General features: G+C 59.0%; 2 protein-coding genes across 2 annotated transcripts; one reads left to right on the top strand and one right to left on the bottom strand.

The window, feature by feature from the left end:
* Positions 1 to 2,676: 2,676 nt before the first annotated feature.
* MAPK15 (mitogen-activated protein kinase 15) lies at positions 2,677 to 18,356 on the bottom strand (the record flags this gene model as incomplete). Its single annotated transcript, XM_082858467.1, is given in 28 exon segments — positions 2,677 to 2,893; positions 2,895 to 2,911; positions 3,033 to 3,035; positions 3,039 to 3,161; positions 3,250 to 3,383; positions 3,498 to 3,675; positions 3,800 to 3,905; positions 4,015 to 4,082; positions 4,086 to 4,114; positions 4,117 to 4,151; positions 4,434 to 4,491; positions 5,225 to 5,278; positions 5,281 to 5,295; positions 5,298 to 5,365; positions 5,548 to 5,578; positions 5,581 to 5,710; positions 5,814 to 5,834; positions 5,838 to 5,890; positions 5,893 to 5,943; positions 6,840 to 6,930; positions 7,037 to 7,066; positions 7,318 to 7,416; positions 8,626 to 8,699; positions 8,986 to 9,279; positions 14,111 to 14,197; positions 15,812 to 16,012; positions 16,162 to 16,213; positions 18,261 to 18,356. Coding segments are annotated over 28 exon segments (2,415 nt in total).
* Positions 17,772 to 19,066, top strand: CCDC166 (coiled-coil domain containing 166). The gene is given in 2 exon segments (XM_082858403.1): positions 17,772 to 18,834; positions 18,837 to 19,066. Coding segments are annotated over 2 exon segments (624 nt in total). The 5' UTR covers positions 17,772 to 18,354; the 3' UTR covers positions 18,981 to 19,066.
* The last annotated feature ends 1,300 nt before the right edge of the window (positions 19,067 to 20,366 follow it).

Here is a 20,366-nt window from a genome sequence, read left to right as displayed (position 1 = left end):
CCCTCCCGGCAGCTCTCCTGGCGGCCCATCCCTTCAGCGTGGGGAGGTGGCCCCCGAGGGGCTGCCCTGTGCAGGACTGTGGGTGCTGCCCTCACAAAGGTCCCTGGCAGACGCATGTTCACAGGTGCCATCCCCAGCCATGCCGCAGAAAGGGGCTGGATGCGGAGCTCTTGTTCCATGAGGGCAGAGGACAAGGTGCAGTGGCACCTGAGCCCCAGCCCACTGCTCTGAGGGGTCTCCGTGCCCCGTGAGGTGGGAGTGGTCCTTGCCCTGCAGGTGCCCAGCAGACCCCAACTCCACCCTGTTCTGCATTCCTTCCACCTTTGTCACCAAGCCCCCCAAAATCTGTCCAAGGCTCCCCACTTAGCTTTCTTGTATCTTTTCTTTTACCTCCGGACAGTAGATCTGGAGTGGAACATTTGGGCACCAGATGCTTAGAAGTCCCCCCACAGTAGGTGCTAGTACTGGTAAATTAGTGTTTGCGCTATTTCTTTTTAAATAGGTTGTTTTTCTTTTTCTTTTTTTTTTTTTTTCAAGTATAAGGAACCCCAATTGCTCTGGCTGGGAAAGGATGTAAGGAACCAGACTGCTGAGTGAGGCAGCACTTCTGACCGAGTAGCTGGTAAACGGAGGGGAGGTGGGGTAGGGGGACACCTGCTCCCTGGCAGCTCGCAGTCTGTTTACCAAAGCCACCACCCAGGTAGGGGTACCAGCAGAGACTTTGGTTCGAATGGGAAAGGTCACTGGGGAACCGGACAAGCTGGGGCATTTCTGGGCCTTCACGTGCTTGTTGATGAGTCTGGTTTCACCTGGCCTGGTGCACAGCTGTTCTTAGCAGACCTGGCCGGGCCTATCGCTGAGGGAGGCCCTCGCAGGAAATGGAGGTTCTGCCCAGGGAGAGGCCAGAGGCCCTCAGCGCCTGCCACCTGCGTCCTCCACGTCGTGCTCAATAAGACATCTCCTCAAATGTGATGCTGCGCATTTTGGTGTTAATAAAACAAGGCACAAAATATTCCAGCATGTTCCCCAATGTGTATGTGTGTGTGTGTGTGTGTGTGTGTGTAATTACATGTATACAATCACCCAGCTTTGTGTTGCAACCTGTAGCCTTATGACCGTCTCCGATTCCCTCTGGATGCGACCACCCATCCCTGTTGCGTGTACTAAAGGCCCCTCCCCCTCTATACTGCTATACCTCTACCCGCACCTTCTAACCAACACAGACCCCTTCCACCTCTCGGCCCCTTCCTGTGCAGGCCTCCCTTCACTGCCACACTTAGCTGCCTACTGCCCATCCTCGCCGCCGCCTGGCCCTCTGTGTCGGCACAGCCCCTGGTTGCCTAGCCCAGCAGACACTTCCCAGGCTCGTCTCGAAGCTCCCATCGGCCTGGGGCTTCCCCTGGCCTGGGTGCCAGTTGTTTGGGCCTCCCTGGCCCTCCAGTCCCAGCAGCACTGCCTCTGCACTCAGGGCTGGACTTCTTGGGCGCCCTGCCCCTTTCTGGGCAGTGGCACTCATCCTAGTCTCATTTGTCCCCCTGTTTATCACTTGGGGCTATGCCTCAGGCTCTAGAAATGCAAACAGCTGCCCCTCGGGCAGTCCCCATCTCGTGGATAGCTCACCTCCAAGCCAGAACTGTGGTGGCCCCACGCTTGGCCTTCCCCCAAGCCCTGTTCTGTCTGCCTTTGAATCTCCCTTGTAGCTGCCAGGTCTGGGTCCACCCTCTGTGCAGCTCTCCTTGCCCAAGCCTCGCCCTTCCCCTGCAGCAGCCCGTGTCCTTTACAGTAGGGCAGAGCTTCCTGCTCCTGGCAGCATAGCACAGGCCGAAACCCTTGGGCTGTGAGCTCCTCCGGCCAGGCGGCCGGGAAGTGGCCTCCCTGTGTCCTGACCGCTGCCCAGGGTCAGACGCGGTGTGAGGCGTGCCTGGGACCAGGAGACACCTCAGCGCCCGCTGGGCCCCTCCCACCTCCTTGGCCCCCACACCACCTGGGCTCACACCAGGCCCTTTGCCTGGTGATGACCAGAGGAGGGAGCCTTGAGCCCCACAAGACATTTCCAGCTGTTCTCCCCCTCCCCCAACCAAGGCCTGGAGACAAACTGGGTGTCAGTCACTGTGTTGGTGGGGCATGGGCTGGGGTGACTGACAATGGCTACAGTCAGGGGCGCTGCCCCATCTTGTCCCTTTTCCCGCTCTGGCTCAAGGCCACAAATGTGGTCACATGGTAGCTTGCACCCAGGCAACAGATGCACTACACAAGACCCTCTCCTGCCAGGACCACCCTGGGGACAGCCTGCAGCAGCCCCAGCTGGGATCTGATGTGCTCAAGCGCCAGGCAGGCCTGCTGTGGACAAAGGTGACCAGACAGGAGCCCAGGGTGACAGTATATGGTGCCCACGAGGCTTCTCAAGGGCTGTGTCCTCGAAAAGGGGTGGGCTGCAGGAAGCCGAGGAGGAAGGTTGGGTTGGCAGGCTGGGACACACAGACCACACTTTACTGGAGAAGGTGATTGAGGCTGGAGTGTGAACCTCATCTACTCCCCCAGAGAGGTCTGGACAAGCTGCAGAACTCAAATGTGCCCAGGAGAGGGCGGGTTGGTGAAAAGGTGGGTGGAGAGCGCTGCGGTGGGGGGGGGGGGGGGGGAGCGGGGGGGAGGCCTGGAGGAGGGGCAATCCAGGGACTAGGGGAGGGGCGCGGGGCTGGGTGCCGGGGATGGCCGGTTGAAGACCCCTAGGGCGGCTCGGGCGCGGGGTCCGGGGAGCAGGGTCAGGCAGCCCGGCGCCGAGCGGCAGACGGTCCCGTAGGCTTGGGAGCAGCCCCCGAGCACGGCCCGCGCGGCCCCCTGGGCCTCCTGCGAGGCCGAGGCGCTGAACATCCTCCGGCCGGGCTGGCCTCCGGGGAGGCCGGGGAGGAACCTGCAAGCAGACGAGGACCGTCGTAGAAGGCGTGGAGGGAGCGACCTGAGGCGAGGGAAGCGGACGGGGGAGGGGGAAGGAAGGTGGAAGGGAGGGGAGGGCGGGAGGGGCGCGGGCTCACCGGTCACGCGCCGGCCGCGTTGCCACCACGGCCCGGGTTCCGGTCACTCTGGATCAAGGCCTGGACGGCCACCTGGGCGGCGGCCTGCGAGGTCAAGGAGGGCGCCGCCCCCCTCCCGCTGGGTTTCACCTAGGAAGGGGTGTGTCGCAGGATCACTGGCACTGTCGCGAAGGATCTGCGGGAGGGGTCCTCCCGTGCCCCACTTCCCACGACCTACCCAGCAGGATGCCGAGGGGAGCCCTGCCGTCGCCCAGCGGGGCCCTTTCCCTCTCCCAAGACCTCCTGGGGGCGGAGGCTGGTGCAGGGGGGCCGAGCTCTGCCTGGGAGGGTCCTTGGCTCCGCCGGGGATATCTGTGGGGTCGGAAGCTCAAGTCCCGAGTCAGGGGTCCCGCGCTGCTGGCGGTTGGTGGCCCCACACAGCAGGGACCCCAGCAGCTCTGCGCGGGCGGCCGCCAGACCACACACCGTGCGCGGGGCCGTGACCGGGGTTACTTCGAGGCCGGCGTCCGGGCTTCCGCGCAGGCGAGCCCGAGGGCAGCTTGGCCGCGGCTCTGGGTTTGAGTGGGGGCGCCGGGGGCGTGGGGACGCCGCCCAGGCCCGTCTCCCTCGGGACGCGGCCGTTACCCCTGCGCTCCAGGATCATCTGCGAGAGGCGAGGGGCGCTCGGAGGTGCGCGGGATGGGTGTCAGGGGGTTGGGGGTCGCTGGGGCGGGGGAGGCCTCAAGGGTGCGTGCACGGGGGATGATGGGGGTCGCGGGCCGGAGCACCTGATAGAGGCGGATGCGATATTCGGTGGCCGAGAGCTGGGCTCCTTCGTGCACCGGGAGCCGCACGTCCGCCTCCAGGGTGCACTCCCGGGCCGGGCAGTGGAACCTGCGGGGCGCCGGCGAGGCGGGTGCTGGAGAGGCGAGACCTGGGCTGCCGGCGGGCGAGCCCCTGCGACCTCTCCGACCCACAGCAACCGCTGGCGGGCCGCCCCTACCTCTGCACGTAGGGGTGCTGCAGGGCCTGGGCCGCGCTGAGCCGCTTGTCGGGGGCAGACACCAGGGGTCACTCGCGGAGGTCCAGGGCCTCTGGGGGGTGTCGGGCGGCAGGAGGGCGTCCAGTGTCGGGCCCGGCCTGTGGGCAGCCGGCCTATCAGCCGCTCCAGGGTCCGCCCCCCCCTTCCTGCTCCCTGCTCCCTCCCTAGCACCACCCTCGGGCAGCGCGCAGGCGCGTCAGAGCCCTGCTTCCCTTCAGGTCTCCTCCTCTCCAAGGCCTGGTGCAGCTCCTGCTGCCGGCCAGGGCGAGCTGCGCCCACACTGGGGCCTCCTCGTTTTTAGCCTGACCAACAGTTTCTGGGCTGGGGACCCTGAAGGTGCGGTAAGGGCGCTGGGCTGGCTCCGAAGCCCCCGCACTCACCGGGACCCCAGGCGCTGCACAACCGAGGCGCCGGAGCCAGCGCCGAGAGCCAGGAGGTCTGGGAGCGGGCGCCGAAGGCGCTGTAATCAGGAGTCCCGAAGGTGGTCGGGCGGGCAGCTCAGGGGGGTCGCCGGCCACCCCTTCTGACCCGTTGAGCGACCTCCTCTCTGCAGGGCCTTGGCTCTCTGGCAGGGCTCAAACCCTGAATACCGGGTCGGGCGCCGCCACTTGTGCATAAGCACACCCACACGTGCGCCAGTCCTTGCACACTCCTGCACCCTCCGTAGGCTGCACGCTCACACGTGCACACGCGTCCCCCATACCCTGGGCTCCCACCTCCACAGGGGAGCCCCTTGCCTTCTCCACCAGAGCAGAAACCCGGGGAGAGGACAGGGCTCCTCCAACGCTGTCCTTCGTCCCTCTCCTCCAGGGAGAAGGAAGGACCCCTGCTTCACCCCTCCGCAGAGCCAGTGCCCTTGTCCTGACCCAGATGGACCCTTCATGAGCACTCTTTGACCCTCGTGGACCCTGTGGCCCCGGTGGACTCTGTCCAGTTGCTCCCCGAAACCCCCAGCAGCTCCTCTCTGGGTCCACCCTCGGCAAGGCCTGCCCTTTCCACTCTTCCCAAGGCTTCCGGACCCTCCCCGTCCCCCCACCTTCACGTCCCCACCCCCATCCCCTCCCGGGCTGTCCTCCATTCTCAGTCCTGGTCCGGCAGGTGCTGCCCCTCCCACAGCTGTGTACTCTGACCCTCAGTGTCCCTGGTGCCCAGTGGACCCCCGCACACACACTCGCTGTCCTCGGAGGTGGTGGGATGCCCTCCAGGATCAGCCCCAGCTGGTGAGCGTGGACGTGCCGGGGACAGGGGCCGCCCCGCTAGCATCTCCCCCAGGATGCGGCCCAGACTCCACATGTCCACCCCAGGGGTGTACCTGGGGCAGGGAGGGCTGGTGTTGTTGGGGGAGCCCCAGAGGCGGAGGTGGGGGTGGGAGGAGGTACTTCTGGGGGGTCTCGGACACTGGGGGCATAAGAAGGCCCAAGTGCCCTGGCGGGGCAGGAGAGCACAGGGGGACCTGTAGGGGGAGGTGGCGGGATGGGGGTAGGTCGCCGTTACCAGCTCGAGGACAGGAACACCTCCGGAGCCCGTACCATCGCGTGGCCACGTGCTCCGTCAGGGCATGGCCCTCGGGCCCCTCAGGGAGGCCGCTGAGGGAGTGGGCGAGGCCAAAGTTGCAGAGCTTCACCAAACAGCTGGCGTCCAGGAGAACGTTGGATGGCTCGGGAAAAGAGGTGGGCTGAGGGCTAACATGGGTGGCGGCTTGAGGACCCTGGGGTGGGGGTGCGGGCCGTGGAGCTCAGTGGACAGGGCTTGGGCGGCACCTTCTGGTCCCGGTGGATAACTCATCCTGAATGAATGAACTTGGTGGCCCACAGGAGCTGGTGGAAGACGTAGCGTTGTGGCTGTCCTTTAGCAGTGTGCCCTTGCAGATGACGGCATTCAGGTCGGTGTCTGGGGGGTGTGCAGGTCAGTCTGGTGGGCCTGGGGAGAGCGGGCCAGTCTGGCCCACTTTGAGCCCTCATGGCGGCACCTCAGCCTGCCCAATGCCCACAGACCTCAGGTCCCACTGGCCAGCCTCAGAGCCGTGTCCTGGATGTGCGCACTGCCCAGGAGCCCCTGCTGGCTTCTCAAGCTTGTCCACTGGCTTTGTTGGCACAGCAATAAAAGTTCGTGGAATTATTTTTATACTTTATTTCATGTTGCCTTTGTTTTATCAAATGAGTAGAAAAAAGAAAATGCAGGGCTTCCGTGGTGGCGCAGCGGTTAAGAATCCGCCTGCCAGTGCAGGGGACACGGGTTCGAGCCCTGGTCCGGGAAGATCCCACATGCTGCGGAGCAACTAAGCCCGTGCACCACAACTGCTGAGCCTGCGCTCTAGAGCCCGTGAGCCACAGCTACTGAGCCCGCGTGCCACAACTACTGAAGCCCGCAGGCCTAGAGCCCGTGCTCTCCAACAAGAGAAGCCACCGCGATGAGAAGCCCGCGCACTGCAACAAAGAGTAGCCCCCGCTCGCCACAACTAGAGAAAGCCCACGAGCAGCAGCGAAGACCAGAAGTTAAATAAATGAATAAAAATTTTAAGAATTAAAAAAAAAAACAACAAATGCAGCTGCAAGCAGTGGACAAAGCAGAAACCTCACAGAGAGGGTTCAAGATACCTGCCACCAGGCCTGGGGGGCTGACACTCTCCAGCTCCACAGGGACACTGCCCAAGCTGAGTGCACTGGCTACTGCGGGGACCAAGCAGCAAAGGAACATACAGAGGGAGCCAGACCACTGGGATGTGGGTGGGAGGATCCTGGGCCGGGACAAAGGTGGGGCTGGGGTCTGAGGGAGGCCTCACTCACCCATAGACTCAAACACCAGGTAAATGTCCCTGTCATTCTCCGCCCTGATCACACCCGGGAGGCGGATGATGTTGGGACGGTTCCCAAACTCCTGGGGAGAGAGCGGGGGCTGTGTCCTGGGGGTCAAGGGGCCACACTTCCCCCTTATTTGGTGAGACTGCACCTGGAGAAGCAGGCAGACGGCCTTGGCCACTCACTCGGAGCAGCATGATTTCCCGGAACGTCCTCTGGAAGGAGACAGAAACGTGAGTGTGGCTGCAGAGCAAGAAGGAAGCCCGTGTCTGGAGAGGATGCGAAGGGACTGATGCTCGCCACCTGCACACCCGCTGGCCCATGAAGTCGCAGGGGGCGGTGCTCTGAGAAATGCCACAAACCTGCTGTGACTGGGCTTCAAGCTGCGCCTTTCCCACAAGGCAGCAGGGGGGCCGCCCCACAGCCCTGCCTCATCCTTTCCCACACCGCTTTCCTACTCACTTACTTGGGCACCCGTCTTGTCCTTGAAGGCATCAAAGATTTTCTTGATGGCCACGACCTCGCCAGTCCTCTGATCTACCGCCTTCCACACGATGCCGTAGGCCTGGGGAGGAGGGCGGTTAGCCTGCTTGGCATAGGGCCATCCCCTGCCCGGCCAGACCGCCCCCTGCAGACATGAGCCTCCTCCTTCCTGCTCTGGCTCCGGGGCAGGGATGCTGTGTGGTGAGGGGCGAGGCCCCCGAAGCTGCAGGCCTCCAGAGGAGGCTGATAGGAACAAAGGGGATTGGAGACCAGAGAGTACCTGGGGAGGCCCCAGGAGGATATGAAGTCACAGATGGGAGGGAGCTCCTGGGCAGGATCTGAAGCCTGCCCCTTCTCCGACAGTCACCCTGATCCCTCTCTCGTATACCTCATCCAGCCTGTCAGCAAATCCTGTTGGTTCCACATTCAGGATTCATCAGAATCCGAAGACTTTCTACCATCTCTGCTGCCCCCGCCCTGGTCTGAGCCTCTGCACCTCCAGCCTGTATCACTACACTGACCTCTTAACTACTCTCTCTCAGCCACTCCCACTGTTCATCCTCAACAGAGTGGGCGGGGCGAGCCTTGTAAGGTGGTACCCATGGCTGCTGCCCTCCCCGTGTCACTCACAGTAGCAGCCAAAGTCCTTGCAGTTCCCCAGAGCCCCACATGATAAGACCATCCCCCCAGAACTCCTATCCAGTTACCGCAACCCTGCTGTTTCCCAACAGCCCAGCAGGTCCTGGCCTCAGGGCCTTTGCACTGCTGCTTGCACTGTCTGAAACTTTCTTTTCTCCCCTCCCTCATCACACACTTGCACACACCCAGTGACACACCTTCACACATACACTCTCACACAGTCCCACATGCTCACACAATCACAGTCACAAATGCACATGGGCTCACACAAGGTTCTGGCCTCCACTCTGCCCACTCAGTTTACTGGCTCAGGCCCTTCCACCTCAGCGACTGGATCACGTGTGCCCGGTCTCCCTAGAGCATTCTGTGGGCACGGCAGGGGCAGCCCGGGAGCCGGGAGTGGTGGGTGGGGACGGTGGGTGGATGGGGCACCAGGGTCCGAACTGAGGTCTTGGGGGTCCTGGCTGTCACCTGTCTCCCAGAGCCAGATGACAAGTTCCCTGGGAACAGGCCACACCTCCAGCTTGTGGAGGAGGCAGGACCCAAGCCCAGGAGTCCCTGGCAGAGTGGAAGGCCACAGTCCTCCGACTGGCCCTGCCCGCGCCCTGCAGGTGGCCTGGTCCGGCGGACGCCCGGGCGCCTCCGAGCTCATCCCCTTTCCGAGCCGCAGCCTGAGCAGGTATCGCTGGGCAACGTGACGGTCCATCTCGGCGGCGCCTATGCCGGCTGGTGGGCGCCAGGAGGCCTCCAGACACGAGCTGGGCTCGAACTGTTGAAACCCGTTGCCTTGGGAACCGACGGCGGAGCCCTCCCTGCGCCTGCGCCGGGGCGGGGCAGAGCGGGGTCTGCAGCCCAAGCCCCGCCCAATCCGGGGCTGCCGTGGAGCCCCACCCCGCAGTCCCGCCCCCTCGGCACCGCCCCCGGACCCTCGCCGCCTTGCCGACCGCCCTTCCGCGTGGCCCAGGCCAGAGCCCAGAAGGTGCCCCTCTCCGCCTTCCGCCCCCCGCCCCACCTGCGCCCAAGGAGCCTGCTGCAGCCTCCAGAACCTCTCCACCAGTCCGGGCCTTTGCACGTGCAGTGCCCACCGCCCGGGACGCTCTTTCCTCCCTCCGCCTTGCTTCTCCGGTCTCTGCTAAGGTGGTGCCGACGGTTAGGGTGTCATTCGCAGACAGCCCCTCCACTCCTTGGGCATTTGGCGGCAGGGGCCGGGCCATCCCCAGCGGGTGCGAGCGCTTGAACTGGGCAGGCGCTGAGGCACCGCCAGGAAACTGGGGGTTAGTTCCAGGGCGGGGGTCCCGGCAAGCGGCTGGGAGAGCAAACCTGGAGGCGGTGAGAGTCTATGAGACTGGCTGAGAGGGGGCTGCCGCGCGCAGAGGTCAAGCGCTCGCAGAAAAAGGAAGCCAGGTAAGGGGGCCGACGGGCGGGGGTAGCCAGGGAAGGAAGTGGGAGCACCGAGGGGACAGCCAGGCAAAGGCCCCGAGTGGGAGTGTGCCTGGCGCGTTGGAGCCACAAGGAGGCCCCGTGTGGCTGGAGCCCAGGGATGGAGACCAAGGTATCAGCAGGGGGCGGTGGGCAAAGCTGGAGGGATCTTCCCCGACCAGGGCTCGAACCTGTGTCCCCTGCACTGGCAGGTGGATTCTTGACCGCTGTGCCACCAGGGAAGCCCAATAAGCATTTGTTAAGTTAATGAATATTATGTGCAGAACTAAATTCGCAAGTACTTTGAAGGAAAAAACTACTTCCTGTATCTTTCAGCGTCTCCTATAGCATTCATAGAGTGCCCTATTCTTAGGCCCCAATAAATATTTTTGGTAGATACAGTGAAGAAGATGCTTCGTCATATGATTTTATGTAGCATGCTGAATGATCTTTCTAGAGGATATAATTTTTTACAAGAATAATTTCCCAGTGATATGTAATAGAGCACTGAGTCAACTAGTAGTCAAGAAATGGAGCCTCTAATCCCAATTCTGGAACGGACTCACTGTGTGACAATGGACAAGTGACATAACTTTGCAACTCTGCAGCATCCTCATCTGTAAACAGGAATATGAAAAAAATCAGAGCTAGAAGGACCTGAAAGCTTTTAGTCACATAGAAATACTAGCACATTGTACAAAATATACAAGAAAGTTCATGGCAGTATTGCTTGCAATTGTGAAAAACTGGAAACAACCTATGAGTACCTCAAGAGGAGACTACATAAATGAGGTCATGAAAAGCAAAGGAAGACAGAAATTGTCACACACCAGAGAACACTAAGGAGATATGATAACTAAAGGCACCGTGGATTGGATTCTGGAACTGAAAAAGGACAGCAGTGGGAAAACTGGTGAAATTTGAATCAAGTCTGGAGTTTAGTTTATACACAGGCTATACAATGTCCCGGGAGGACTTATGATGAGAAAAATGTCAATCACAGCTTTAAGCCCTTGGTTTGGAAGGAGCCAATGAGAAAGCGCATTGGAAGGGGATGTACGTACAATTTCATTCACAGGAAATCGGTAACGGATGATACTTTCCTTGCACTTTCCACCCAACAATAACTTTGTGCTCCTGGTGCTTGAAGAGTCTTCATATCCTGGTGAAGAGAATTCCCGAGCTTGGGCAGCTGACCCCCCTTCCAGCCACCTGGGTGACCCGGACATCCCAGCTCAGGCTGAAGCGGGGGAGGAAGATGTGCTGAAGCCTACACCTCTGCTCTGCCGCTCCTGCGCTGACTGCTGGCCAGCTTCCTAGGAACCAGAGGGAGGCGAAAGCCCAGGCCTCCCTGCCACACGCGTGGCCCCGACGCTGCCTCTGGGGCACCCTTCTGGCTTGCGGACGTTGCTTCCATGTTATCTGCCATGAGCCTCACGGACCACTGTCCTCCTCTAGCTCAAGTGACTTGGCTTGAAATTCAGTCATTCATTTTTCTGATTGATCGAGCCTGCTGTTGAAGTTCTCCACTGGGCGTTTAATTCTTCGTTTCTGTTGGATTCTTCAGCACCACAATTTCTGTTTGGTTCTTTTTTATGATTTCTGTCTCATTGTTGAAATTCTTGTTTTGTTCACGTGTTGTTTTCTTGGTATTGTTATCTATCTTCGTTCTCTTGTAGCTCACTAACAATTTGGCGATCTCTATAAAAAAAGGTATAATGCATGTATCATTTGATTCAAAAGGAATTTGTCATACAAAAATCTCACAAGCGGGCAAAAATAGTTTTCGGTAGCATTGTCTTAGTAGGGAAAAGTTGGTGGCAATGTAAGTGTTCATCAGTATCAGACTGGTTAAATTAATCATACTTCAATTATGCTATACAGCTATTATTATATATAGAATACCACGTAGCTAGTAATGTGTTTTACAATATTATATCTATATATACTGCCCTGAAAAAGTTACTGAAGATATATTGTTAAGCAAATAAAACATTTACAACAAAAAAATAAATAAATAAAAATAAATAAAATTAGGGACAAAGGATTTGAATAGACATATCTCCAAAGAAGATATACAAATGGTCAGCGCCACAGGAGAAGATGCTCAGCGCCACAGGAGAAGATGCTCAACGTCGTTAGCAATCGGGGAAATGCAATCAAGACACATGAGGCCACGCTCAGTCACTAGGATGACTTTCAGAAAAAAGTCTTGGCAAGGATGGCGAGAAGTCAGAACTCATACAGTGCTGGTGGGATGTAAATGGTGCAGCTGCTGTGCAAAAGTGTTTGGCAAGTCCTCGAAAAGTTAAAGATAGAATTACCATACGATCCAGCAATTCCACTTCTGGGTATATATCCAAAATAACTGAAAACAGGTATTCAAACAAATGCTTGTACACACGTGTTCACAACAGCCTCTTCACAAAAGCCAAAAGGTGAAAACAACACAAATGCCCATCAACTGATGAATGGATAAAGAAGATATTATCTATACAGACAATAGAATATAATTCAGCCATAGAAGGGAATGAAGTACTGACATGTGCTACAATGTGGACGAGCCTTGGAAGCATTATGCTGAGTGAAATAAGTCAGATACAGGAAGTCGCATATTATATGATCCACTTAAATGAAATATTCAGAATAAGTACCTCCATAGACAGGGAAAGCAGGTTGGTGGTTCCCAGGGGTTGAGGGGAGGGGAGACGGGTAGTGACTGCTTAATGGGTACAGGGTTCCTTTTGGGGGTGATGAAAATGTTTTGTAACCACATAGCAGTGGTGGTTACACAACATTTGAGAGTACCAAATGCCACTAACGTGTATACTTCAATGGTTAATTTTATGTTACGTGATTTCACCTAAAAACAAAAAAGAAGTTACAAGGCTCAGGAGGAAGCAACAAAAAGGAAGCCGTATCCAGGAGAGAAATAAGCTGATAGAGCCAGCCCCATGAATGACAGAGATGGTGGAGTTGCCAGTGACTCTAAAAACAGCTACCATAAGTATGCTCGTGGATATAAAGCAAGCATGAATACAGTGAAATCAGAAAGGACAGAGATGGTGGAATTGGCAATGACTCTAAAAACAACCTATGAGTACATCAAGAGGAGACTACATAAATGAGGTCATGAAAAGCAAAGGAAGACAGAAATTGTCACACACCAGAGAACACTAAGGAGATATGATAACTAAAGGCACCGTGGATTGGATTCTGGAACTGAAAAAGGACAGCAGTGGGAAAACTGGTGAAACTTGAATCAAGTCTGGAGTTTAGTTTATGCTCGTGGATATAAAGAAAGCATGAATACAGTGAAATAAGAAAGGAAAATTATTAAAAAGAACCAAATGGAATTTCTAGAGCCGAAAAATAAATATCTGAAATGAAAAACTCAGTGGATGGACACAGCAGAAAAAATGAGCAGTGAACTCAAATACACAGCAGTATAAACTATCCAAATTGAAACCCACAGGAAAAAAAAAACCTCACTGACGTGTGGGACAGTGTCAACAAAAGGGGGGTGCAGAAAGCATGTTTGAGAAAGTAATGGCTGAAATTTTTGCAAATTTAAAGAAAAAATTAGATATTCACAGATCCAGGAATTTAAATGAAGCCCAGGTAGGAAAAACACAAAGGAACTCGTAACTAAATTGCTGAAAACAGTGATAAAGAAAAAATACTAAAAGTAACCAAAGAAATTTACATGCAGAGGAACAAAAATAAGCATAACTGCAGAGTTTTTATCAGAAAAAAACAATTCAAAGCAGAAGGAAAAGCAATGACATCATTAATGTACTCAAAGGGAAAAAATGTGAATCTAGAGTTCTCGAACCAATCCCTAAAAATGTAGTGTATAGAAAGCATACAGAAGAGATTACAAATGAGAAGCTGGGTACGGTTAAAGTGGAGCCCAGCGTTAAAAAATTAGAAGAGTGGCCAAACAGGAGAGGGGATTCTTCAGGCTGGAAATGAACTAAATCTGGTGAGAAACATGGTACCGTGGAAACCGCTGGAGCCTTTAGTGGAAAGCCTCCTGCCAGTGGAAATGGCTGATATAATCATCATTAAATGACTCGTGCATTGATGGAAAGAGGACGTAATTAAATATTCTGTTATATTAAAAATGTTTTCATATTATTGACATCTTGTAATCAAGAAGACTGATACAGAACATAAAAATAAACATAAAATTAGAAAACTAACAGAGGAATTACGAGTGTCAGGAATGAAAGACTACATTCCTACCAGATCCTTCAAACATTGAAAATAAGGGTTTATTATCAACAACCTCCCACCAATACATTTGATAACTTAGATGAGATGGCAAGTCCATTGAATGAGTGGGAGTATTCCCCAAATATAATCAATAATAAACATAAAGGGCTTCCCTGGTGGCGCAGTGGTTGAGAGTCCGCCTGCCGATGCAGGGGACACGGGTTCGTGCCCCGGTCCGGGAAGATCCCACATGCCGCGGAGCGGCTGGGCCTGTGAGCCATGGCCGCTAAGCCTGCGCGTCCGGAGCCTGTGCTCCACAACGGGAGAGGCCACAACAGTGAAAGGCCCACGTACCACAAAAAAAAAAAAACAAAAACATAAAGATAAACTGAAAAACTCTATGGCCACAAGGACGGAGAGAACAGAAGGCCCATCGATGGAAATGGAAGAAGGACTGATCACCACTTGGACAGGCTGAAAGGGATGACAGCTGGACTCACTACGGAGGGTCCGAGGTGAGGAGCGGGCCGAGAGGCCAGGAAGGTCGGCATGCTTGACTCGGAAGGCACAGCTGGGCGTTCCCCCAGCTGCGGGCAGCAGGAAAGGCAAGTGGGAGCCTTAGTAAACTCAGTCGACAAGAGCGGGGCCTGGTGGTGGTGGGGGGCGCGGAGCAGTTCAACGCAGCTGCTGGGGGCAGTGGGACCTCTGGCCCCTGGAGCAGCAGGGACATGTGCCAGCTAGCAGGCCAGCCCCTCTTCTCCCTGCCTTCCCCCAGGAACCCGCAGCCAAAGGAGGCCTCAGCCCTGCCATTCTGCCGCCAAGAACGTGGCCCTAAGCAGAATTATCCCCAAATCAGTGAATTTCAGCAAAAAAGGAATTCTGCAGCATGAACTTCATTACATTTACTTAATTATTAAATCAGATTTTCAGTGGACATTTGATTCATCCATTAGTAATTTTTTAATCTGCTATTATGTGTTTTCTCTTGGGGCCATTATTTCTACCCAGTCCAGCTTTCCCTTGTCCAAATATCCTGGCAGATGTAAATTTTGTCAAGTTTTTATTTTCTCATCGGTTGTCAGCTGACAGTTTGATTGCATGCAGTTGTACCTTCACCTTAGTTTCGAGTGCGTTGTTGACTCGGGGTATTTACTATGCACTGAGAAGTGTGGGGGCTGTGCATTTAATTTTTAGCTGACCCACGGGGAGATCATGCGCAGTTTGGGGGGCCTCATCCAGGAGGCCCAGAGTTAGGGGGAGCGGGCGTGTGGCAGGTCAAACCCCCCAGGTTGAAACGATCTGGCCTAAACCTCCTGCTTCATCCATCACCAGCCTCCTTATGACCCTGGAGACCAGCTCACAGGGATCGCACCTCCCACACTGCAGAGTGTCACAGTCTGAGTATGGGCCCCACCCCTTCCTTCCCCTCAGCGTCCAAGTCTGAGTAGATATCAGCTGTGTCCCCATGTGTGTCACAGTGTAGCCCACCGCCCACCCTGTTTCTGGTGCAGCCCCCGACCCTGTGGGGTGGACCTGCTGTGCTCCCCTGCACCTGGGTCTCTGAAGTTGGGCTCCCCTCTCTCCTGCTCCCAGCGTGGGCTATGGACCCAGGTACCCCAGGTCACTCCGGGCACCTGCCTGGGCCCCTCCCAGGAGAGCACCTCGGGGTTGTAGCTGTGGTTGTCTCTAGATCATGTGGCCAGACTTGGAAACGGGGGTCCCCCGAGGGGGTGTGCCCCCCAGCCGGGCGCCTCCTCGTGGCTGTCTCTCAGGGGCATCTGAGCCAGCCCGTGGAGGTGGGCGCTGGCATCGCCATCGGGGCCTCCACAGGGCTCTGGGCCTCCTTCTGTGTGTCATCCTCTTCCTCACAAACAGGTAGGGGAGCACCCCTGGGAGGGGGGCACGCAGACCAACCCGGACCACACCCCGAGGCCCAGCCGCCCCGGTCTGGCCGCTGAGGGAGGACCAGGGAGCCAAGCCCACAGGCCCTGGGCTCCAGCGAAGCCTCTCCCCGAAGCTGCGACCCCACTGACCCTGAGGAGGCCAGGGCCCGGATCACCGCAGAGCCCCAGCCGGCCCGCACGTGCTCTGCACATACACGCACCCCGGGGCTCCCGCTGGCTCCCACCCGCCTTGGCTCATGGGACTCGGGTGGCGGTGCCGCTGTGTCCCTCACTGCACCGCGCGTCTGGACAGGGTACTTCCTCCAGGGGCGCCATGGCTGTGGGAGCTGACGCACATCGTGGCCTGGATCTGGTCCTTCCACCTGGGGCTGACCGTGAGCCTCGTGTGGGTCTGGCACCGATTCCAAGGTACTTGGCTGTGGAGGGGCCGCCACTGGAGGAAGGGTGCCTGGCCCAGGGCCAGCTTAGGTTGGGGTGAGGGGAGGGGGTGGGGCAGGTCTGCAGGCAGCACACAAGCTGGGATATAGGGGAGGGGACAGACTTGGGTCCTGCCCAGGGCACAGAGAACAGCTGGGTCTGGGCTCTCCAGGGCTTGACCTCAGCCAGAGGACGCACTGGATAGACAGGCTCTCCTGGACCTCACTCACATTCCTGCCCATCCTCCCCTTTGCCATGGTGATCGCCATCAGCGCTGCGCTTCTGATCAAGGGACAAGGTACCGGGGTGCGGCTGAGGCAGCCCTACTGCCAGGCCCCCAGGGTCCCTTTGTCTGACCTCTGCTCAGCATCTGGCCGCCTCTGTGGTGTCAGACTCCCACCGGGGCTGAGCTCCAAGGACAGGGTCTCTGGCATCACCTGAACCCACCCCCACCTCCACAGGTCCACTTGGCCTTGGCAGGTGGAAGGGTCATAGGCACTGGCCATATGGCCTCAGGCTGCCGTGCAGTGGGATTCAATTAAAAGCAGCTGGCTCCTCCCTTTGCCCCAGGGCACAGGGCAGGGACAGGAGAGGACTCAGCCAGAGAGGCAGTGCACACAGTGGGAAGAGCCCACCAAGGTCCAAGTCACAGACCCAGTGCTTTCAGGAGTCCGTGGGCAGCTCACTCACTCTGCCTGTTTCTCCATCTGTGAAATGGGAGCAGAGGCCGCTGGAAGTGCTCACCCCCCGGGTCAGACACACAGCCCAACCCCACTGGGACTCCTGAGAAGGGGCGCAAACCCCAAGTCTCCGGAGCTCAGTAGGGAGGGCTCCGAGGCAGAAGGAACAGTAAGTGAGGGCAGGAAGGTGTGCCCTCCGACGGCCTGTCCAGGCTTGGGGGCAGGGGCTGAGTGGTGAGGGCAGCATCCCAGGAACAAGCCGGTGGGACGTTCTGCCGCAGCCTTCAAGGTCCTTGCAGGCCCCTAGCAGAGCCCGCTGGGGGGAAGGGGCCGGGGTGGGAGAAGGGGGACGGGAGGGGGCAGCCTTGCCAGAAGCTGAGCACACTGCTGGCCCTCTCCCTCCCGGTGTCCTTCCAGCTCGGTGTCCCTGCCAAGAGATGAGTGACCCTCCAGACGCCTCCCGGCCGGAGTCCGAGGGTACTGCAGCCTTGGCCCCGGCAGGGACAGAGACCCCCACGCCATTCACGAAGGGAGGGGGGAAGGACCCCAAGGGTGCGGAGAAGTATCAAGAGTGACACTTGGCTTTGAATCTGGGCCCTTGGAGGTGAGTTCCGTCTCCCGTGGGCGGTGGTGGGACCTGGTGGACACCAGGCACCGCTTTCCCAACACAGTGAGAGAAAGCCACCGGACGTCCGGAGTGGCGGGCATCTCAGCCCGCTTGCAGGCCGGGCGCCCCCCTCTTCCCTGGGAGAGGGGCTGCTCCCGGAAACACCCACGCGCCCCGTGGCTGTCGGCGGGGATCGAGCCCGAGGAAACGGAGGGGACAAGGTCCCCTTCTGCCTCTAATCGCCGCGGGGCAGAGGCAAAGCGCAGCCTCTGCGGCCGGGCTGGGCTGGGAGGGCAGAGGTGGACGCTTGCGGCTGGTGGCGGGGGGCGGACCGGGCGGGGTGCGAGGGGCCGGGAAGGAGCCGAGCCCGGGTTGGGCGTGGTTTGGAGGTCTTCCGGGCGGGACCGGGGTTGGGGGCGTGGCGGGGCGTGGCTTCCCTCAGGACTCCACCTTCGATTGCATCCGGATTGCGTAATCGGGAATTGCCCCGCCGGGAAGAACCCGGTCTCGAGGAATCCGGAGACAGAGGAGAACGAAACGCTCGCCACACCTCTTCTGGGAGGAGGCGTTTATGAGCTTTAACGCGAGGACACCTCGCCGGGGAATCGGGAGGCCCGGACGACTTAAAATTTAAAAACCTCTGCCCATCGGTTGCCTTGCTTCGAAACAGAAATTAAAAGACCCAGGTCGACCTAGACACTCCCGCGACAGATGTGTGCGGCGCAGGAGCCCGGGAGGGGCAGGGGCGGCCCACGGTGCGGTGTGCTCTGGGAAGGAACAGGGTCCGAGACTGCGGAGGACCGGCCCGGCCTTGAGAGCAGGCCCCGACCCCTCGCAGTCTGTTGCGCAAGCAACGGGGCGGGAGTTGGGGAGGGCGGCTAAGTTCTGTTTCCAGGGAGACCATTCGGCTGACCGCCAACAGAGCTAAAGGTGGACAAACCCCGACGGGCGGCCAGGGTCCTGAAGGAGCCCCCTAGTAAAGGTTGGCGACGATGTCCTGACCCTTGATTGACCCCAAACTCCTGATTCTGCCTCTCCCAACCTCGTGACCCTGAGACGCGTCGAACCCCGCCAGAATCTTCGGGCTGGTCGAGGGGAAGGGCTGAGCTGGAGGAGCGGGCTGGAGGCCTCGACCCATGGTGCCCAAGAGGAAGCGCGGGCCGAGCGCCTGGGGCCGGTCTGGCGCGGCGGGAGAGGGCACCGAGCCGCCGCTATCGGAGAGCGCTCAGTACTTGCAGCGAGAATACAAACTGCTCTCGGAGCAGCTGGACGCCTGCGAGGAGCGCGTCGACCAGGAGCTGCAGGAGAACGCCTTCCTGGACTGCGAGGCGCAGCGCCTGCGCGAGGAGAACCGGCTCTACGCCAGCTACGTGAGCACGCGCGCGCAGCGCTGCGCCAACGCTATCGTCCGGCTGGAGGAGCAGAACCGCGTGGACCTGACGGAGATCCACCGGCAGCGCGCAGAGCTGGCGTCGCTCTACCGCCGGCGTGAGGAGGGGGTGTGCGCGCATCTGCTGGAGATGGAGACGCGCGCGGCGCAGATGGCGCGACAGGTGCAGGAGCTGCAGCCCTACAAGGCCAGTACGCGCCCCCGCGGGAGGGCCGGGCGCGGGCAGGGCGAGGTGGGTGCACGCCGCGGACCGGAGCTGACCCGCGGCCCCGCCGCAGGAGCTGCAGCTGGAGCAGCTGGCCCGGATCCGGGCGCTGGAGCGCGAGCTGCTGCATATGCGCGTGGAGCACATGCAGCTGCTCCATCGCATGAAGCGGTGTTTCCAGGAGGACAAAGCAGCCTTCGAGCGCGAGGCGCGCCAGCGCGTGCAGTCCCTGGCGTGGCGCGCGGAGCGGGAGGCGGCGCGCGCGCTCATCGCGCACACACAGGCCATCAGAGAGGACAACGGGCGCCTGCGGCAGGAGCTGCTGCGGCTGCAACGCCGGGCCCAGGTGCTGCACGACACGCGGCGTCAGTTGCTGGAGCAGCGTGAACAGCTGCGGCGCGAGCACGAGGACATGCGGAACCTGGCCCACGTGCACAGCTGGCTGCGCCGGGGCCCCGAGGGCCCGCCGCTTTGGCAACCGCCGCTGGCCAACTCGCACCCTGAGCACTTCGCCTCCACCACGATCCAGTCGCGCGCGACCTCCTGGGCCCCATCAGTCTCGGCCTCCCGGAAGCCGTCTCAGGTCTCGTGGCGCGCGGCCTCTTGGGCCCCATCGTTGCTGTCGAAGCTCGCGGTTCCCTGGGTCCCGTCATTGGTCCCGTCGCGTGTTGGCTCCAGGGTCCTGTCGCTGGCCCCTTCGAAGGCGGAATCACGGGTCCCATGCCAGGACCCATCGCATGCGAGCTCCAGGGTCCCGTCCTTGACCTTGTCGCGCCCAGGCTCCCGAGTCCCGTCCCTGACCCCGCCACGCCTGGATTCCTGGGTCCCTTCGCGGTCCTCATTGCGTGCCGCCTCACAGAACACCACCCTCTTTGGGAAGTCCGTCTCCGGGTCGGGCTCTTCCCGTCCCCCAGTCGAAGGAGACCGTGAATGTGACGCTGCAGGCGAAGGCGCCTTGGGGAGATCCTGAACTTACCCGGAGGAAGGCCAATGAGGCCAGACGGTGCGGGGGAGACGGGGGCGCGCAGGACGCGGATTTGGTGAGTGGATTATCAATAAAGGTGTGACCCCCCTCCCCACCCCTCTCCGCTCTGGCACCGCTTGCTTCGCTGTCCCGCATTTCTGGCCGGCGCAGGGACCACTCATTATGGCTCCCAGTTTCCCAGCTGCAAGGTAGCTTGATCGTCCTGTGCCCTGTGTGTCTGCCAGGATTGAGCATCCCTCAACCCCACAGCTGACCTCTGGCAGGGGCAGAGGGAGTCGGCCACGCCATCGTCCTGCCCATGAGGGCTGAAGTCTGGTGGCAGAGATGGACATCACGGGCATGGACAGGTAGTATGAGAGCAGGAAGGGAGTCTGGCGGGCCAGGGAGGAGCTGGTCCACTGCGTGTGGCGGCCGGGAGGGCCAGCGTGGTTTGAGCTGCTCAAGAGAGCCATGGGGGTGGGGGGCGTGGGCTTTGTTCTGACGCCACGGGGAGCCACAGGCGTTTTTATGTTTAACCTATTGTTTTTTTGTTTGTTTTTGCCGCGCCCTGCGGCTTGTGGGATCCTAG

Source organism: Leucopleurus acutus (genome assembly GCF_964270905.1).
Source record: "Leucopleurus acutus genome assembly, chromosome: 17".
In the NCBI taxonomy this organism is placed as follows: Eukaryota; Metazoa; Chordata; class Mammalia; order Artiodactyla; family Delphinidae; genus Leucopleurus; species Leucopleurus acutus.
This window is presented reverse-complemented; position numbering and strand designations above follow the sequence as displayed.